The sequence below is a fragment of the Malurus melanocephalus genome, unplaced genomic scaffold, assembly GCF_030028575.1.
Source record: "Malurus melanocephalus ecotype Western Australia unplaced genomic scaffold, MMel_1.1 scaffold_392, whole genome shotgun sequence".
NCBI classification, from domain to species: Eukaryota; Metazoa; Chordata; class Aves; order Passeriformes; family Maluridae; genus Malurus; species Malurus melanocephalus.
In genome coordinates this window covers 12,602-33,125 of record NW_026623624.1, presented here as the reverse complement: position 1 = coordinate 33,125, position 20,524 = coordinate 12,602, and the positions used below count along the sequence as shown (strand labels likewise).

Sequence of the window (20,524 nt, the reverse complement as noted above, 5' to 3'; positions counted from 1 at the left end):
TGGATGGATGGATGGATGGATGGATGGATGGATGGATGGATGGATGGATGGATGGATGGATGGATGGAAAAACAGAAGGGGATGTGGCAGCTTGTGCTTTTCCAAAATTGTGTCCTGTGGTGGCTTTTGGTGTCCTAGAAGGGCGGGGCTCACCTTTGCCTGCCTGAGGATGGAACAGGCTCAAGTGGCAGGGGCTGTGCTGGGGCACAGGCAGCACCCCTTGTGTCTCCATGAGCTTTGAGTGCCTGGTGGGATGGAGCTGCTGAGCTGAAGGACAAGGAGCAGAGCTCTCACGGCCTCAGCATCGTCCAGTTCACATTCACACTCATGCCCTGCTCAGCTCTGACTGCCTGCCTGGCTGGGCTGTGATCCACACCCTGTGTCCCACCCCCTGTGTCCCACACCCTGTGTCCCACACCCTGTGTCCCACACTCTGCCTCACATAGCAGAAGCTCAGAGGTCTCTGGTGAGGTGTCAGACCAATGAAGTGTTTCTTTCTAAATGTCAGCCAGCCCTGGTCAGTGGGAGGCAGCCGGTGATGAGCCAGGGTAGGGCAGACCAGCCTGTGGTTTGGAGTGAAACACTTCCCTCCACTGCTCCTCTCCAGGCCTAAGCACAGACTGGGGTGTAAATTTATTTGTGTTTTTCCAGGGACATGCTTTTTGTTTCTGCTAGAACGACATCTTTCAAGGCTGCTCTGGGCCCTTGTGGGCACAGTAAGAAAAGATTTAACCTCCCATCTTCTCCCAGGCCAGGGCTTTGAGACCAAGGCTTGCTCGAATAGTTACTGACAAGAAGTGTGGAGAGGAAAAAAGTCCCCAAATGGCAGAAAGGATGCTTAGGGATGTACTGTCAGTGTTGCCAAATTTATAACAATATAAGAGAGAGAGAAACTGCTTCATCTCTGTAGGTTTTGCAGGGCAGGGATCTGAGCTGTTCTTCTGAAAACGGGCACTTGCAGTTCTGCTGCCGAGGCCTTTAGCTCAGCACAGTCCCTTGAAGTCAAAATCGCAGCAAATCTTGAACTTACTCCTTGAGGTGTGGAGTTTCCAGCTGTAAGATCCTGTGGGATGTCTCAGGCCACCATYAGTCATGAGAGAGCTGCAGCAGGTCACACTGTCCTGTCCCAGATTCTGACAGGGCAGGTGGATGTGTGGGTTTTGAGTCTAAAGGATTTTGGGACCTTTGAGCTGCTCAGGCCCTGGATGGAGTGTTGGCAGTGTCTCTGTGCTGCTGTTCCCTGTGGCCTTTGTGCTCCTCTGCCACCTGAAGTGCTGTGTCTGAGAAACGCTGGTGGCTTCACACTGGAGAGTTCATTTCTCACCAGGGTTTTAATGTTTTAAGATGAGTTACAGACCAAAAAAGTTGGATCCTGAACCATCACCATCTAACATGAGCTAACAAAGATCTCCTCAATGTGGTGCTGGTACAAAGCACTTCTTTGCTAGGAAAGAAAGGGGCCAAACACCAATGTACTGGGACATTTGCAATGTAGGGGGATGAGTGATTTTTGGTATGGTGATTTTTTTTTTCTCAATGTTTTGTAATTATTATTTTCTTCATGCGTTTTATTCAAGGTCCATCTATTAAAAGAAATTAAAAAATTAACCACTGTGCTAATATTGCGTGGCTGACCACACAGATCTTGTGTAATGCCCAAATGCCCCATAAGCTGCACCCCATAAGCTGCACCCCATGAACTGTCCCATGCCCCAGGCAGTAACACAGTCCCAAAGGCAGGGTTGACTCACCTGGGTGAGTTCCATGCCTGAGGCTGGGGCTGTGCAGGGCCAGCCCTGGGAGGGTTCCAGGCAGGGTGTCCCTTCTCCCAGCCCTTGTTTCAGGTTCCCACCCTCCCTTGTGCCCCCGGGCTCCTTTGGGCTGGTGCAGACTTGGATGGGTTGATGGCTCCTGGGATGGTCCTGGGAACAGCTGGAGCAGGGCATTATTTAGGTTCCCCTTTTCTTTCTGTGCTCCTTTGTGGGTGTGCAGATGAGCTTTTGTCAGAGAACCTGACAAATGCAGTGAGAACACTCGGTGTTTTTAAGTGGATTTATAAAAAAAAAAAATCCTGAAGATGTTAAGAATTGCTGTGTATTAATCCATTGAACCGAGGTGTTTTTATCTTTGTTAATTACCAGAYTGGCAAGGGACCAGGGACATTCTTCAGATTGTGAGTTTACTATGCAAATAAAATCTACCTTGGAGGAGAAAAAAAAAAACAAAAAACAAAAAAATGAAAAATGCTCTTTTTGTTCCTTCTCTCTAAAACATGAGAAGACAATGAAGACAATCACAATTGATCCTGGTATCGTTTGTGATGTAAAATACAGACAGAAGATTAATCTCAGCGCTCATTTATGACCATTTAATCACACTGGACCCAATTCTATGATCAGGACAGAGTTTGGAGGAACCTGACCTTTCTTCTGAACCTGCCTCTCTGGTCTTCCTGCTACATGACCTTTTGCATTTTTCCTGCACTGCACATCCCTGGGTATTATCAGCATAAATGAGCTGTCCTGGGGTGTACAAAGGTGTCACACTCAGATGGGGACAGTGGGATCCATAGAAAAGGGGCARTGGGAAGGTAGCAGGTGAAATCCAGCCAGAAATAACACCTTAAGCAGCCAATCACTTAAGGTAGCTTAACCTGCTGCTTTCTGGGCTGAGCTGGGATCTCTGCCCACAGGCACAGCAGCAGGGATGCTGTATTAAGCTCTGTTTATCTCTCAGGGGACTGTAACTGGGGGAGGGCTGGGCACTAAATCTCCCTACCTTAAGTCCCCAGAAATTGTTTGTGGGTCTGAGGCCAAAATAGCCTGATCACAGATGTGCTGAWGCSAGGGTCATSCTGAGGGATGGTCATAAGGACCATKGCTGGTGTTGTGCTGYTCATTTGTAGTGGCTTAATTTAACAATCTCAAATAGTATCCAGAGGTAGAACATTCCCACCAGCCGGGGGTTGCTGTCCCTGCGTGATTTCCCACTCCAGTCCCTGACCTTCCTCTTCCCAGCACCTTGGTGAATCCTGTGGAAATACTTTTGCAAGGATTTATGAATCTTGTGTGAGCAGAGGGGGACACAGRGACAGACTGAGATGTGGTGCAAGATGCTGTGAAGATTAAAAGCAGCAATGTCTGTTCCAGGTGTTCTAAGAATGGAAAAAAAAGTCCAAGTCACACTGAACTCAAAAAAGGGTTTTTACATTCGTTTCAGTCTTTCTCAAAAATATAGTCCTTGGAGCATTTCTGTCAGCTATACATTTGTATGAATATTTCTATCATAAGTATTCATAGGAAGCATGAACGTTCCTAGAAAACTAAGTAGTAAGAATTAAAATAGAGTATCCAGTGCTTATATCCACATGGGAAAAGGGCCTTGGGAGCTCTGGTTTCTCATCTTCCCATCACATCTGTAAAAGATAGGATGACATTGAAGACATTGTGGTCCACTGTGTAAACCCTGATTTGGGTTTTTTCTTCCCTGAGTTATAAATGTAAATTTAATCTTAGCTGAGTTAAAMCTAAATAAATAAATAAATAAATTGGTGAAATGTGTGTTTTTTTTGGAGGCAAGAACTGTTTTATCAACAATACTCCATTTTACAGGCTTTTCCAAGAAAGGCTGGATAATCCCCCTCCCTCYGCCTCTTTAAAATACAACAGAAGAGCAGGAGCCGTGTTTACAAATACTGACTTGGCCAGGCAGCAGTGGGGGGCTGACCCGCCAGCATCACAGCTCTTGAATKATCCCCTCCATAAATGGAAAATCAATTTGCTTCTGGGATCCGGCATGTTTTCAGGGTTGTTAGAGGCTGTGTTTTTGTTTAGACTGACAACTGCATCCAGGCTAGGAAAGCAAATGTGTTTGGGGCTGCTCCACGGTGCAGAGAGCAGCTGGTGTGGATGGGCTGTGYACAGGGGCTGTTCTCCTGAGCTCCCTTTCTAACTCTCCAAGGCACAGTGGCAGCATCCCCATCACCCCTCAGGCTGGGATTCCTGAATTTTACCAGGGGATAAAATTTTACATCTGAAGATTTCTGGTTTGGTTCCCTCTAAAACATTAAAGTGAGAGCAGGATGGTTCCCTGGTGCTCTGTGATTTACTGGTGCCAGGAGCCCGAGCAGACGGGGTTAATAAAGCTCTTTGTTATCCAGCCTGACCCACTTGTCAGCCCTTGAGCTCCTATAAATGCATGTGCAGGGGCCAGACTTAAAATAAATCTGGAGGCATTTGGCAAACAGCAGCTAATTGAGGGGCACACACTGCCCATCACGTGCTGAGCAGGACAAACCTGGGGCAAAGGCTGCAAAGTGAGGTCTGAGGCTCCTGTCTTGGGATTTGGCTTTATGAGACCTGCAAATATTTACACACCACCTCAAAAATCCAAGCTTGTGCTGTTTCCAAGRTGCCATGTCCAGCCCCTTGGAACAGCAGCTTGGCCAGGGGCAGCTCCTCACAGATCCCCAGGAGAGGAGCCAGCAGCAAAGCTGGGATGCTGCAGCTGCACCTCCCTCCTGTCTGGATAAACATCAAATTTTGGATGATGCAGTGAGGGGGCTCTGCATCAGTGTCATGCACAGGATGGGTTGAAATGCTGGGGTTTAATGGTAACAGTTGAAATTTTGCTCTTTGCTGGCCTGAAAACTGCAGCTGAACGGCGAATGAGACTTCTCTCGCTGGGCTTTCACTTGTTCATAAATTGCACATATTCTGACAGAGTCGCTTCTTTGATTTTTTCCCTACCTTTTAAAAAAACAAAACTAAAACAAAACAAAACAGAGTGTTATTTAAGCAATGGCACTTTCGGGACTTTTTGTAAACATCTAAAGTTTTATAAACAACGTGTTTTTCTTCCCACAAAACAATGCCAGTCCCACAATRGCCTTCTCACAAAAAGGATGTGGAATGAAAACTTTTAAAAACTTGTTTAAATCACTGCTGCCAGGCAGGGGAAAACAGGAGAGGAAAGAGAGCAGCTCTGGGTCTCTCTGTACCTCCAAAGCAGCTCCCTCCCTCTCTGCCTAGGCTGGGGTCAGGCTGCTATCACCTACCTTTCCTTGACAGAAAAAAAGAGCCWTTTTCCATGTGAAACAAAGGCCATTTATACTTCGATTTCCTCTCCTCGTCCCAGGACATGTGAGCTGTTTTGCCTTGCTTTCTCTAATCACAAATCCAATCCTTAAGAAATTAAGCTGGCTGGGGGAAGAAAGAGAAAAGAACTGATTCATCTTCCTCCCTATCCTGCTCCTCCCTCCTTTGCCCGGAGCTTTTTGTTCAGCTGCTCTGAGTTGTGAATACTTTGCTGGTATCTTGTGCCTATCAAGGTCAGCCTGAAGGAGGGAGGTGAGTCATTGTCATTCAAATAGCTGCAAACTGTAATTCAAATAAGGCCGGGCACAGAGAGGAGGCCGATTCCATGGAAAGACACTCAATGTCCACAGGTCGATGCTCTGCCCTTTCTGAAATTTCACCCTCAAACTTCTCAGTATGCAAATACCGCGGCAGTGCTGGAAGCCAGGGCTGCTCTGTCTGSGGCTCTGAACTGATCAGAAGTTCTGGGACAGGGAGAGAAAAGCAGAGAAACTAGGTTGGGAGGAATGCAAGAAACAAAATGACAATTTGACGGTTTTTCTTTCTTTTTTTTTTTTTGTTTGTGTATCTCTAGGTTGCAGACTTCTCTCCGTGGCTTAAATGGATATCAAAGCACGTCTCTCTGATGGAATGTACACCCACAGATGATCCAGTTCCTCAAGAACTAATTTCCAAGAAAAAGAATACAATTCTTCCTGCAATTTGCTTGTTTTAATATATGGCTTCTTCTCGCATACAAAACCTGAATTTTAACACTGATTATTGCTCCCCTCTAAATATTYCGGTGCACTGAAGGACRAGGGTCTGTGCTCAGTAAACTCTCRTCAGGAGAGGCTAGCAACAGGACACAGGGGGAAGGAACTTGGAAGCACTGTGAGAAGGTGGAAGGAAATACCCAGCTTGTGCTTTTCTAAGCCCATTTGGGGTAGATGAAGCTTCTCCCATATGGCTGAAGGTAGTGGAGTCACCCTGAGCCTKGGCTGGTAACTGGCAGGGATCTGCTGCAGCCTTTCCTTCCTGCCTTACGTCCCACCCTGCGTTGTTTTGGCCAGCGGCGGTGGCAGAAGCCGAGTGGGAAAGATGTTGGTGGTACGGAGGAGGAATGTGAAAATGTTCACCTTCGCCTTTCTGCTCATCACAGTGACRTCCTTCCTGCTCAACTACACCCACCAGGTGACCACGGCCACCTGGGACCCCCGACACCTCGTCGTGCAGTTCTCAGAGCACGTCCAGAAACTCTTCAAGTACCCCARGAGACCTTGCAGCTGTCACACGTGCATTTCGGAGCTGGGACATTCCCTCTGGTTCGACCAGAGATTTAACTCAACTATGCAACCTTTCCTGACCTCACAAAATGCCTTGATCCCAGAGGACAGCTACAGGTGGTGGCTGGTAAGTGGGAGGTGTGGATGCAGCCCGAACTTGGGGTGGTGGTGGCGGTGGCAGGCTTTGAGTGATGCCGAGCACAAAGGAGATGTTTTCTGCCTAAAGCATTTGCTGTCTCAGCTGACAAGGCAGAAGTGGGTGGAAGTGGGTATTTGTGCTGCTGTTTAGCTCAGAGGGGCTTGGACTGTRTGTCCACTTGCTCCAGGCTATAGAAGTCCCTGACAGAGTTGGGTGGTAAATCCAGAATTTGAAAATGTCAATATTGTCATTTTCTCCCTTCTCTTCCAAAGACCAGACTTWGTAATCCATCTGTTTCTACTTCAGACAAGCTTTTTGTCATTCATTGAAGTAGCAAAGCAAACTGATTGTGAAGTGTGTAATTCCCCTGGGGCTGTCCTCACCTTAAGATGTGTAAATAATTAGCAGGATTAAATGGATGATTATTAATTCCATGTGTATGAGAGCAGTCTCTGTTGTGGCTGATGTTGTAAAACAGATTTGGAAAGTGCAGGGTGGCTGTGTGTCACTAGGAAGGAGCAGCCCCAAGTGTGTCCTTGAGCAGGGTGGTCGAGCTGTCCCCAGGCCTGATCCAAACACCAAGGAAACTGGTGGATATCTTGTTCATAAAGCACAGAAGGGAAAAAGCTCCATCCTGTTGTTATCCCTGACAAAAGCCCCTTTTATATTCTCTTGAAACAAGACATCAGTTATATGATTTACTCTGGCCTGAGCTGCCAAGGTGTTGAAGTGCAGGTTCTGCTGCAGTGATCTCAGTGAAATCACAGCTTCACTGCATTTTTTCTCTCCCCTCTTCCAGAAAATAATCCCCTGTGCCTTTCTTTGAACACGCAACAGCCACAGCTTGGTGTCTTGCAGCAAACATAACCCTTGTTGTTGAATTCAGAGCTTTCAGCCTTCTCTGGCACCCTGAGGGGGCCTCTCCASCAGGCACCACCATTGCAGTGGGGACATTTAGATTTTGGAGGGGATGTCAAGTGGGAATGAGTCTGTGTCAGATTTATCACTTCTCACTCCGCTGGCTGTTGCATTTAGTGGTGGAAAATAAATGCCACTGAACTCCAACATCTTTTTACAACAACTGTGGTACAAATGGTATCATTGTTTTACGAGATCCTCCTTTTGTCATGAGTCTCACATACTCCAGGTGCTGTGTCCTTTCACCTACCCCTTGTGTGACTGATTTCCTATTGCTCKTGATTTTCCTTGCAGCTCCCAGACACTTCCTTCTGGTCCCTGTGTTTCTTGGCTGGGCTTTGCTGGAGCCTTGGGGAGATGGCAAGCTTGGTTCCTTGCCCTTGCCCTGGCTTCAGGTTTCACCAGTGAACTGGGCTCATCTAACAACTGGCAGTTTTTGGAGGAGTGGACATACAGCAAACTGAGCTCAGTAGATGAGAGGATGAGGTTGCTCACAGTGTCCACAGCCACACTGCATTCTGCACTCAGAACTCACTGATTTAAACATGAAGTTTGAATGAATTCTCTCAAAAAAAAAAAAAAAAAGTAAGAAAAAGCATAGGACTCCGCGCAGAAGACTGAATGTGATTCTCCTCTTGTAGTGAAGCAGAAAAAAAAAAAAGAAGCAGTGAAACCTCAATTTACAGAATCAGTTTGGTTGGAAAAGACCTCTGAGATCAACAGGTCCACCCTGTGACTGAACACCAAGCAGATCATGGCACCAAGCACCACATCCAGTTTTTCCTTTAACACCTTCAGGGATGATCGCTCCACCACCTCCCTGGGCAGCCCATTCCAGTGTCTAATCACCCTTTCTGTGAGGAAATTCCTTCTAATATCCAACTTAAACCTCCCCAACCATAGTTTCAGGCTCTCATCCTGTTGCCATTTGCACCAGAGACCAATCCCCTCCTGGCCACGGTCTCCTTTCAGGGGGGTGTAGAGTGACAAYGTCACTCCTGAGCCTCCTCTTTTCCAGGCTAAACAYCCWCAGCTCCCTCAGCCTCAGTCTCCTCACACGACTTGGGCTCCAGACCCTTCACCTGTCTTGTTCYTTCTCTGGACTTGCTCCAGCACCTCAGTGTCCATCTGGAATTGAGTGGCCCAGAACTGGACACAGCACTCGAGATGTGACCTCACTGGTGTGTTAAAAATTCAGCTGAACCTGAAACAGATTATTTTGAGAGAGGTTTCTTTCTTTCTCAGCAAAACAAAAAAACCCAGACTTTCAGAACAGCCAAAAGAAGCCCCTCCCCATCCAAACAAAAGCTTCATTAATCTTCAGGGCTGTCTAACCRTGTTTTAGTGTTTTCATTCTTTTTTTAAATTTTTTTATTCAGATCAAGTTCAAAAGGAATACACCACTTCAGAATACAAAATCAAAGAATTTTTTTTTCAGATGGTAAAAATAAATCTTCTAAGATTCCTAGACTTTTTCAATCTTCAACTGGGGAGTACGAAATATTTTGATGTCCCCCACAACTTCACTGTGTATTGTAAGTTTTTACTTACTAAAAATCTTTGCCCTGATGTGTTGTAAATGGAGAAAGTGCTCTGACTCCTCTGAAAGATGGTTTTGGTAAGCCTCAGGCATGGTGTGGCCTCACCTCCTTGCAACTGATTCCTTATTTGCGTGTTGCTTTGGGTCAGCTTTTCCAAGACACTGTCATTTCTCCAGTAAATAATTCCCAGGTGCATCCTGAGGGCAGCTCCCTTTGCCTTGCTCATTTTTAGGCTCATCTTCAAAGCCATTCTGAGATTTCAGCCAGTCTTCAGGAAACCATTGCTCATGGMCATGTTTCACTCTTGCATGCTTTGCCAGCTCAGTAATTTGTGACTTTTTGCTATGTTTGTACATTAAAGTGAGACATGAGGAAACCTGAGATTAYTGGGATTTCTTTTTGGGGAGGAATGATGTGTTCACTCTCAGGAGCTGATTTCAGACAGYGTGGTGGTTTTGTTAAGCTGTGACTGAGACTCTTGAGATGGAAGTGACTGCACTGGAGCTCTTTGTCACTCAGCTGTGACCTCCCTGTCCTGGGACACTCGTGTGYTGTGCTTGCCCTGAGCACAGGCAGAGCCCTCGCCTGTGCACCAACCCCAGTCTGCCTGCCTGATCCTTAACCCTGTTGCTGTAGATGTGAATAAGTGCTGTCCTTCCAAATAATCCTGCAGCATTAGTGTCCATCCAGTACGAGCACAATGAGGGCTAATTTCAGAGATTAATGATCAGTATTGGACACAAAGTGACATTTGGGACCAAAGAATGGGGTGGTTTCACTTGTTTACAGCTCTTCACTGYCAGGCTGCTTCAGGGTTTATTTGGAGAATATATGGTTTAAACACTTTCAGCTTGGTAGSATGTGAACTTTTGAAAGGAAATACTCCTGCCTGCTGTGAATAAAACCGTTTGTGTGTACTGGATTTAGTGCTGCCTCCTGTGCAGGTGGGAAGGAACAGGGGAGAGAAGGTCAGTGCCACCATCCCTGCAGTGGCTCATCTTGCTGCACGGGGCAGGGCTGCTCYAGAAAAGGCACCTGAAAATGTACCTGGCTGTCAGTTTGTTCATGGAAACAAGGGGGATGTTGTGAGAACTGCTCCTTGCATTCCATTTGCATAAATCTACACTGCTGATARCCTCTTCCTTCATTAATTTAGTAGGGTAGCAAATAATGGCCCAAATTCTCCTCCTGTGTGCATCCTTGCAGCTGCTCTGTGCTTTTTGTGATTTGAAGTTGGAGTCCTCTACTGTCAGAGAGGATCTGCTCATTAATGACACTTGTGGCTGTGAACATTTTGTTAGAAACTCCTCCCTTTTCTCCCTCTCACCCTTCCTGTCTCTCACCTCCTCTCCCTCATCTTATGCTCAGGTAGTGTGAGATTGTTTTGCACCTGGTGTTACATGATACATTCCTTTCTGTTTATATTTTCTTTCCCACCTCCCTGGGCTGGTTCACCTGCAAGTTTTCCATTGTTTTACCATGACACAAATTCTGCAGATGTTTTCACTAAATTTAGTGAGAAGGAAACATGGCAAGAATTACATGCTGTAACAAAGTGCAGCATTTATTTATAGTTTTCATGTTTTCATGTTCTCAGGGGTAGATGCATTGTTCATGATGGTCAAAAAGTATTAAAAATGTGRGGTCAGAACCTTGTGTTCTAAATCCAAAATAAACCTGTTGAGGTTGATGGATTGAAGTTACGATAAGTAAATTTAGGCTTATTTTCCTGGCAATCTTCTCTGTAGCATGTTGTTCATAAACTATCACGTTATAAAAATTTTTACTTGAATCTTATGATATTTTTGAGGGTTTTGCCTTTTTTTTGGAAGAAAGCTCAGATCTTGGCGCCATGTTATTAGCATATCTAAAAGAAAATATGAGTTTTAACGTATTGTGTTTGTAGGAAAAATATAATATAATRGTTTAAAAATCTGCTATGCAGCCAGTGAACAAAGGGTGTCCCCACCCATCACGTGTGCTGGGGAAGCTGGAGCAGCTGCTCTGATTTTTGAGGCAGCTGCAGAGCTGCTTGGCACCTGAGTCATGCATTTTGAATGCTCTCTGGCGAAAATGTGTTCAAATACTTTGATCACCAGAAGTTTTCTTTGAAACTGGGACACTGTCTGTGACACTTTGGAAGCACTACAGAGGGCTCAGCACTTTGAACGTGGTGTGTAGCTACCAGATCACTGCAGAAGGTGSTCCTGAATGGGGGCCAGGTCCCAGGCTTTGGTCCCAGTGTCACATGCCCAGTCCCACCTGCTGTTGAGCTGCTTGGTTTCAAGCGTGACATTTGGACCAGATTTGGACATTCTGAAAGAACCCCTCACTGGCAGCCCCCACGTGAGTCCATCTGGGCTGGAACTGCTCCTCCTGTGGTGAGGACAGATGGATGAGAAGGTGGTCCAAGCTCACAGGGTTCTCTCAGCACCAGAGTCAGAGTGGTGTAGAGGTGATCTATACCAACCATGGAAGTCAGAAATTGTACAACTTCACATAATTTTGTGTGTTATTTACAAAATACACATATACATTTATGTTTGAGAATGTAGATTTTTTGATGACACAAATCCTTAAACAAAGCCCAAACTGTTGAAAGCCCCTGTATTCTTCCCTTTCGACTCTTAGATGCATGGTAATTAAGGTACACTAAATATTACTAGAATAATGCCATATTTTCCAGACCAAAGAGGCATTTTTAAAATTGATGGTTTCCTTTTAACCTCTCCTTCAGTCTGCAGAACAGAGATTACCTGGACTTGCCCCACCAGTCTGTCACTAGGATTAATCTTACAGCTGGAAAGTGTGGCATGAGCATTAATGCCTCCAAACTGCTGCAGTGAGGCAATTAGTAGGCAATTGTGCAAAAGGCATTCTCATGGGGCTTTATTCCCTCTTTATATTTTAAAAATAGTTTTAAAAAAGCTAGAAAAGCCACAAACCCCAGTTTGGTACCCCACCTTCCCCCAGTGCCTCGTCAGTGCTGGCTGCTGCCACACCCACAACTGTGCCCATCTGGCCACCACAAGGGCTCTGCCTTGGTCCATGTTTTGTCTGCACCTACATCACACCAATGAGTGCAGGCTGAATAACCTGGGATTTTGAAGTGTGTTTAATATACTGCCAAACTTGGCTGTGGGTGGAGGATGCACAGGCACCAGGAGAGCATTCATTTGAGGTTCTCCTGACTCCTCTGAGGCCCTAAGTTGAGAAGGACGTGGATTTCTTGGTGCAAATCCAGAGGAGGCCAGGAAGACAGAGAGYTGGAACACCTTTCTTGTAAAGACAAACTGAGAGAATTTGTGTTGTTGAACCTGGAGGAGGCTCTGAGAGATCTTATTGCAGGCTTTCAGTACCTAAAGGGGACTGTAAGGGAGCTGGAGAGGGACTTYTCACAAGGGCATGTRGTGACAGGACAAGKGGRAATGGCATGAACCTGGGGGAGGGTGGGTTTGAGATCAATTATTAGGAAAACATTCTTTCCCTCGAGGGKGGTGAGGCACTGGCAYARGTTACCCAGAGAAGGGGATGCCCCATCCCTGGAAGGGTTCAAGGCCAGGCTGAATGGGGCTTTGAGCAACCTGGGATAGTGGAAGGTGTTCCTGCCCATGGCAGGGGGCTGGAAATGATGATCTGTAAGGTCCTTTCCAACCCAARCCATTCTGTGATTCCAGGGCTGTAGCCATGTCCTCACTGCTCCAGACCATTAGCTCTGAGCAGCCCTGGCTGAATTCACACTCTCCCTTTGCAGCCCCTCAGCCAGGTTTTGGGTGTTGCTGCTCGGTAATGCTGTCAATGTGATGGTACCAGAGAGCCAGGGAAGCCTTCTGAGAACTTTTAAAAATCAGCAAATCCCTTGTCATCCTTAGTGGGGGTGTGCACAGTGATGAGAGAGGGAAAAACAGGCTCTTCCTTGCAGAGCCATTTGTGGGTAACAAAGAGAGAGCATTGTTAGAGAGTGAGGATTGTTATTCTTGTCTTGTTTTTTTGTTTTTTTTTTGTTTTGTTTTGTTTTGTTTTTTCTTTCCCCTTGCTTTTTCAAAATAAGAAGCTGCAAAACCAGCTAGTTAACTTCTGCATGTGAAACAGGGAGTTTCTAAGGCTGGGAGATGATTGAGGAAACTTCTYGATTTGACCTCCCAAGTACAGTTTTTAACAACCTAAGGTGAAGAGTTGACTCTCAAGTGACGAACAAATATTTTATGGAGGGAAGCTGGACTGTTTGGTGATCTGCTGATATTTATGTGGACACAAGGTGGGTTATGGTGCTTTGTGGTCCTGGGCAAAAGGTTAAACTGCTTCTTTTGACACACATATTACTTGCACAGACTTCTGAGAAAAGCAGCCACTTCACTCAGGACACTAGGGTCAAGTATTTCAGTGTGTTCAAGACAAGTTCTAGCAGCTGTATCCATACACACATCCCTGTCACACATGTGCAGCACTTGGTGTCCTAGCAGAGCCACATCACAGTGCTGTGGCTCTCCCTTGCACAGCATGGACAGACTTTCACTGTGCTTTTGTTGATTTGTAGGAAAGGCCACACTGGTGAGAACTTGAAAAGGAGGGAAAAGAAAAAGACAATAAAAAAAATAGSGCAAAAACTTGGTGTGGGAAAGTGAACTATAATCGGCTTGTAATTGTAATGCTATTAAAATTATCTTTTTTTTAGTAAGCCAAGCAAACATTGTGCAAGAAGGAACTGGCTGCATGTTAAATCTGAACTTTTACAAGCTGAATACGCCTTGGAGTTAACCAGCTTTGTGGCCTCCTCTTCTCTGTTTTGCTGAAATATCACAGGTTAASCTGTGTTGATAGAAGATTAGGCCTGAAAAGTATAGTTCAATCAGATAATCATTGGGAAATTAAAACAGCACTTAAAATGAATTAAGGATGGATGTCTCATTGTATGGATGTTCAGCACACAGTGCAGTAAGGCCATCACCCTGTCTGAGGTCACTGAGGGAATTTCTGACATTACTAAAGGTCTTTTCCATGGAAGTTGTGTACAACAGGGGAYTGTAGGACAGGGGTGTCCTGCTTTCAGCTCAGTGCCCATGTTTCAGCTTGGTGTCAGTAGAGTTATTCCAGACAGAAGCWTTACAGAACTGCAGGTGCCTGTGCTCTGTAAATGGAGGCGCCTGTCCAGGATGTTTCTTGCTATTTTAATGCAGAAAAAAATGTATCATACTCCAGGTCCTTTCCTTTTCTCATGCTATCATTCTGGATGATAAGAAAATTTAACTTAAAAAGGGCATCCAGGTACTTAGAATTTTTTGAAAATTGCCTTCCTATTCTGAATTTTCTTAGGCAAAACCAGTTCAAGAATAAGATATTTGGTGGTTTTCCTTTTTATTTCTTTAAGACAGTTAAGAGTCAGCTCATCTTTACAGAAAAAGAGTATACAAGGGTGAAAGCAAATGTGTGTTCAAAAAGCTCAAAATATGTTCCTTTTTGAAAAAAAGTTTGTATTTTACTGCATTATACAAACCTGTACTACACTCTCTGACATCTATGAAGTCTCTAATTATTTTGAAGGCTGCAGGTTTGCTAACATTGTTTTTCTCATGTTTGGAGTAAGACCAGGTTAGGTTTGATTAATAAAAAATACATAAGAGTTTAGATACATGGTCAAGTGTTTGTAACATCATACACAAACTTAAAAGATGACTTTTTTTATTCATATAATTGAGCCATCCACTGATGTACATGGTCATAATTACAGTGCTTGTCTGGGCACCCTAATTACCTTGCATCCCAATCACCTTGTGCAGTCCATATACACCTTGTGTATAGATTAGGAAGGATTAGTGGTAAGATTAAGTCTGTGTATGCAACATTTCTTTGTCTTCTATTTTTTCAAGCTCTTAATGTCATCTTGTAGCTCTGAGCTCCAGAGACCTGTTGTTAATTTCAGTGCAGATAAGGTCCTGCAAAAAGACAGCACGGAATTTAAACAAAAATTACAGTTCTGCACCTGTTTGTGTTTGTGTGAGAGAGGGAGATAGCAGGACAAATTAACAAAGTTCCCGGTGCAGTCAAGGGAAACACATTGGAAACTAAAGCCAAATTATCCCATTCCTGGGAGTYGTGGGAAAAGGTATTCCTCCTCTGTCCCTCCCTGCCTTTCCATGCCCTGGGCTGGCAGAACAAGGCCCTTTTTGGCCCATTTTGTGCTGGAGCCGTTCTCCCTTTATGACTTTGGAAGGGAATGGCCCCACRAGAGTGGGCAGTGCTCTTTGTGAGCCTGCCAGCTCCCAACCTCTTCAGCAAATCTCAGGGAGCTGAGCTCCAGAGAGGGAGTGTCTGCCCATCGCCTGCCCTGCTCCCTGCCTGCACCTTCAAATCCAGCCATTGTTTCCACCATGCACCACAGAGCTGCTCCTCAGCAGTTTCCATCCATGGCAACAGGCACAATGRCCAAGATCCGGGTGGTTTTCTTCATCCTGGAGGGKTTTTTTTGATGATTTTACATATCCAGCCCYCAGGGCTAAGTCTGCTGTTGTTTGCTATTGCTTGAGCAGCTGGTTCCTCCACAGTTCACTTCCCATCTCCCTCTCCCACTTCTGTCATATGCCAAAATTTGTGGAAGGGATATCAGCCACTTCTRTTTTCCATCAGTTCCCCTGAGAGTTTTCTGTCCTTTTTAGGAGAGTTAAAAGAAATCTAAACGTGACCTAATAGAAGATACCTGACCCAGGGTGGGTTTGGACTTATGGACATCAGAGGAACATTTATTCTGCTGAGGCCAGCCTTGGGGAAGATGCTTCATCTGTTGTATCATAGCTAGAGACTGAGGAAATCTGGGTTAGAGATTGTGATAGAGACTGGGAATCTGAGGAGAAGGAGGAAGCCAAGTTTAAAAAGTTAAGGGGTTTTCCACTTGATTTTTTTCACACTTTGGCTCCCAACCCAAAGCCTTGCGCTACAGGAAGGCAATACCTGCAGGCAATGCAGGAATGATCTTCGAGGAAACATTTAAAGCTGCCTCTAGCTCACGGAAAAGCTTCATATGTGTTGGTAACCTGGAGTGATCTCTCCCTAACAGAAACTGCAAGGAGAGAAAGCTCCAAAGAGCCTGAATGCCACTCTGACAGAGCTGTTTGGGGTCATTCCCGGGGACGGGGATCCGCTGCAGGAGCGAGGCAGCTACAGCTGCAGGCGCTGCGCCGTGGTGGGCAACTCCGGCAACCTCCGGCAATCTCAGTACGGCCAAGACATTGACTCACACGACTTTGTGCTCAGGTGAGTGAAAAMCACCCAGCTACAGATGCTTTTGTGTCTAAACTTCACTGGTATTTGAGGGAGAAAACAAGGTTTCAAGGTGTATTTAGTGAAACCTGGTACTTAAGTCAGAGTTCCAGAGATATAAACTATGTGTGCTGGAGATATGATCACATGTTTTAGCTTGAGTAAAAAAACATTAATAGGTATTGATACTGTAGCTTATTCTGCACAATCCATAATTGCCTGTGTTAAAAAATATAGGAGAAAAAAAGATTTTCCCTTACAAGTAAAAGTCATTTCTGCAGCGAGTGCTCACAAGTGATCTTTTAGACATTTAAGTGACTGTGTTAGATTGACTTTTTTGCAYGGGTTCATTTTTAAGAAATGGTGGGTGGGAAAGACAAAGCCACTTTTCAGTGGACAGGAATCAACTCTTGGGCTGCAGGTAATTTGTAAAGGATCACATTGCCTCTTCCTTGTCCCACTGAAGGACAAGCAGGAACYAGCTAAGCAGAGCTTATCATCCAGAGGGCAGCCAAAATATTTGCGCTAAGTTCATCTCCAAATGTGTCATCTGCCTTTCACACCACAGCTGCCAGTACAGTACAATTGGGAGAGCAATAAAGGGCAGGAAGGGAAGGATTGCTACTGAAAATGCCACATGTGGGATTATATTCTCAGAAGCAACAAAACCTTTAGTAGGAAGCTGTGCACTGAAGTCAAGAATAAATCAACAGAAGATCAACTCTGTTTGAACTGTTAAGCCCCTCGGCTTCTGATGTTGCTTGAACATGGCATAGAGTCTTCAAGTGACATCTAAATCTTCACAAATCATTTCACAAGCTGCTTCCTGCAGCTGCATCTCTTGGTCCCTGCCAAAAGTAGCTCCCCAAAGGCAGAGGCAGCCARCCTGGCCTTCAAATTCATGAAGGGTTGGGGAGAGCCTTCAACAATATTCCTACATGTTGCAAAKGTGGGACAGCTGTGGTGCATTTATGTTTAAGTCTGTGTCCCTCCCTGTGGAGACTGTGTGAACTTTCTTATCTTGCCTGGGCTATGTTTCCAAATTCAATCAGAAAAGGCTTTGCTAGACTCAGAAGCTGGTAATAGTAACTAACGAGTAACACTCAGGTGTTTCTGCTCCAGGCTTTGCTCATCCCATCACCATTCATCCCTGGCAAGGGCAAAACTGGTGAAATTGAGCAGTGAAATCGAACCTTCCAGTCTCAGATTTGCATTTCARCAATCTTAAACCATGTCTGAAAGGATTGCATGAGGTTTTAGGATTCACCATGGGGATTTTGTGGAGAAGGTGACCCCGCTATGCGTCAAACACAAAATCTCTGGYGACCTGAAATTCACTGCCATGTGCTCTGGGAATAGAGGCAAGGGCAGGGGAGAGACAGAGAGCCAAACACCGTGTTCCAGCCCACTTTTRTTTGTGTAACTGTCTGCTTCCATGACAGAAGGGAGTTCCTGCTCAGTCCTTCCTGCTGAGACTCGGTGTGAATTCTGCCTTCTGCCCCGCCAYGGGTGGTGGGAAAGGTCCATGGACCTGAGGGCAGGTTGTAAGATAACCACGGTGTCACCCTTGTCTTTGTCTTGGTGGAGTGAACCCCCCATATTTTATACCTTGAACTGACTAATCTCAAGATTAAACAGAGAAAGTATCGTGCTTTCCCAGAATTTTCACTCAGTACARTGTGGGAAGCCAGTAACAGGAAACTCAGTAACAAATCCACGCAGGCTGGCAGGATATTCTGACTGTGCTAACAATTCCCTTGAAGGGAGTTAGAAGAAATTTAAGTGATTCACCTGGGGGAGAACTGMAATAACACAGCCTGGCACAGACTTGATAAACAGATTTTGCCTCTCCTGTTACCAGCAACCAGGGCAGCATGTTKTTGGCAGTGTATGATGCTCCTCATTACCTCATCAGCTTCATCCTTCCTTGTCCTCCCTGTGCTTCTGCCAGGAGCTGAGCTAATGTCATTGCAGAAAAAACCCTTTCTACTCAGAGACAGCTGAAGGGTTTCTCCATGGTATTGCACAGCACCATGGATTCATGCAAGTTGCTTTGGGGRTCTCTAATGTGCACTGTGCTGCACCACAGAAATATGCAAATCTCTGCCATTGAGGAGCTGAAGCATGAGGGAAGGAATTGCTGATGTGCTCCCAGATTGGCTTTCAGAAGTGAACACAGGCATAGAGAGGCATTTCTGCAGTCCTGAGTTCAGGTACAGCCTCTCTGTTCCCTGTATGGGCCACTCACTTTGGAATTGAACTTGGTGATCCCTCAGGGTCCCTTCCAACTCAAAATACCCCGTAATTCCATTAATCTTGGATACATCCASCATAAGTGGGGTAGCCTTGTGTGGCCAGCATGTCTTGACTGAGCCCTGGTGGCCCTGGTGGCCCTGGGCAGATGTCCCTGCACTGACCCCTGGGTTTCCTAAACCCAGATGTGTGCAGAGTGACCCTGAGTAYCTTTGGACCCTGCAGGATACACTGGAAAGCAGAAGTGAGGTTTGAGTAAATGAAGRATCAGCAGCAGGTCCTGTCACTGTRGCTGTGGTGCCTTTTCAKGGGAGAACCMTAAGGAATAYTTGCTGCTTCTCATCACACATAACGTGGTTTATTACCTTGATCCTGGACATTCAAATCCACCTGTGTTGATAATGGGGAGTGGAACTGCAGGAGGGAAAGCTGGGGCACTTCAGGGCAATGTTTTTCTCACCAGCTGGAGGATGCAGCTTTAGGATGAAGGGAGATGTGTCCTCGTGCACTCAGCACTCTTTTAATGACTGAAAAGGGAGCCCAGGGATGTGCTCAGAGATACAYCTGCATGGTAGACACTCCTGTTCAGTGTAAGGAATTCCACACTAAAGCTGAGCTTTCATTTACTGTTTAATCACATGGTGGTGATCATTGCAGCCTGAGGACCCCTATACCCTGTCAAGACTACATACAGCACTCCCTTAGCACCTCAAGCCAATGCCTTAGTGAAGATTCCCATGTGTTTGTATTTGTCTAATTCCTCTCCTGTCTCAATTCTTACTTTTGGGCTGCAGAATGAACCGTGCCCCCACTGCTGGCTACGAATCAGATGTTGGGAGCAAGACCACTCACCACTTTGTTTACCCTGAGAGCTACAAAGAGCTGGCAGCAAATGTGAGCATGATCCTGATCCCCTTCAAAACCCTGGACCTGCGCTGGGTCGTCACCGCTCTCACCACGGGCACCATCAACTTGTGAGTAAGGGCTGGCAAAGGGGTGGGAGCTCCATGTTTCATGGTGCTGTAAGAGGTTATAGTCTGCTTGGGGCAAATCTCTGCTTCTGATAAAGCCTAGAGGTGCTTTACAGACCCTCTCAAGTGAGAGTTCAGTCCTGAACACTTAATTTCCAGAAAAAGCTTAATATTATGGTGCAGTTGTTGAGGCAAAAATCAAGATTCATTCCCTTATATCCTCAGTGGTCTCAGGGAAGTGAAAAGGGGTGTTTTTGCTGCTGGAGGTGACCAACTTGATCAAAAGCCTCCTGAGCTTTCGGATTCTGGGCCTCCTTTTGGGCTTCTGCTCATTTCTCCWCTCTGGTTCCTTGGGAGTCCTTTCAGAAGAGGACAAGGAGGCAGCGAGGGGTGTGCAAGGTGCTCAGCTGAGRCAGTGAGAGCAGATGCAGACCCAGCACCTGGAGCCCCATGCACAGGATGGGCTCCCCTGGACAGGCTGGGCAGGAGTTTGGTCTGTCTTTCCTGGTGGAAAAAGATTGAGGACTCTACAGAGGAAACGATGGTTTGGATGTCATCTGTATTGGCCTTAAATTCAAGAGTTCTACTTGGCAATAATGTGACAACACTGGAATTTATTCTCCGGCTCATTTTTGAGTGCTGTCAGAAGTAAAGGTTGTTTCCTGCTTGGTACATTTATGGCAGCACCAGAATTTGAAATGTGATCAAAATACATGTTTCTTCTGGGTGCCTGCTAGCAGATTCTCTCCCTTCCTGTAAGCTGGCTCTCCCTAATGCAGAGAATGAAATACGTGACATTTGTACTGTGTGTGAGGTTATCTGCTGCATGTGAAACCACAGCCTTGTGGGATTGTGTGGTGACATCCTGCTACACACAGACAGCAAGAGCAGATCAGATGGCTTTACTCCAGGGAGAAATATTTCAAGACATTTCAACATTTTCCCAATTTCAAAGTCTCAGAAGATTTAACTTGGAAAAGTATGACTGGGTATAAGACCCACTTTGCAATTTGAAGGAAAACTCTTTGATGGAAAAACAAATGAAGTTTTATTTCTTCTCTTCATTTTCTTTTCTTTCTTTGTAGAT

The 20,524-nt window shown here is 45.6% G+C and overlaps 1 protein-coding gene across 2 annotated transcripts in view; it reads left to right on the top strand.

Annotated features, from left to right (window-relative positions):
• Positions 1-20,524, top strand: part of ST3GAL1 (ST3 beta-galactoside alpha-2,3-sialyltransferase 1) — a 94,650-nt gene that overhangs the window by 65,745 nt on the left and 8,381 nt on the right. For both annotated transcript variants that reach the window (XM_057379180.1, XM_057379179.1), the window contains exons 2-4: positions 5,671-6,488; positions 16,011-16,207; positions 19,261-19,440. In XM_057379180.1, the coding sequence (XP_057235163.1) occupies positions 6,177-6,488; positions 16,011-16,207; positions 19,261-19,440 (689 nt within the window). In that variant the 5' untranslated portion in view covers positions 5,671-6,176. The remainder of the gene's footprint in view (positions 1-5,670; positions 6,489-16,010; positions 16,208-19,260; positions 19,441-20,524) is intronic.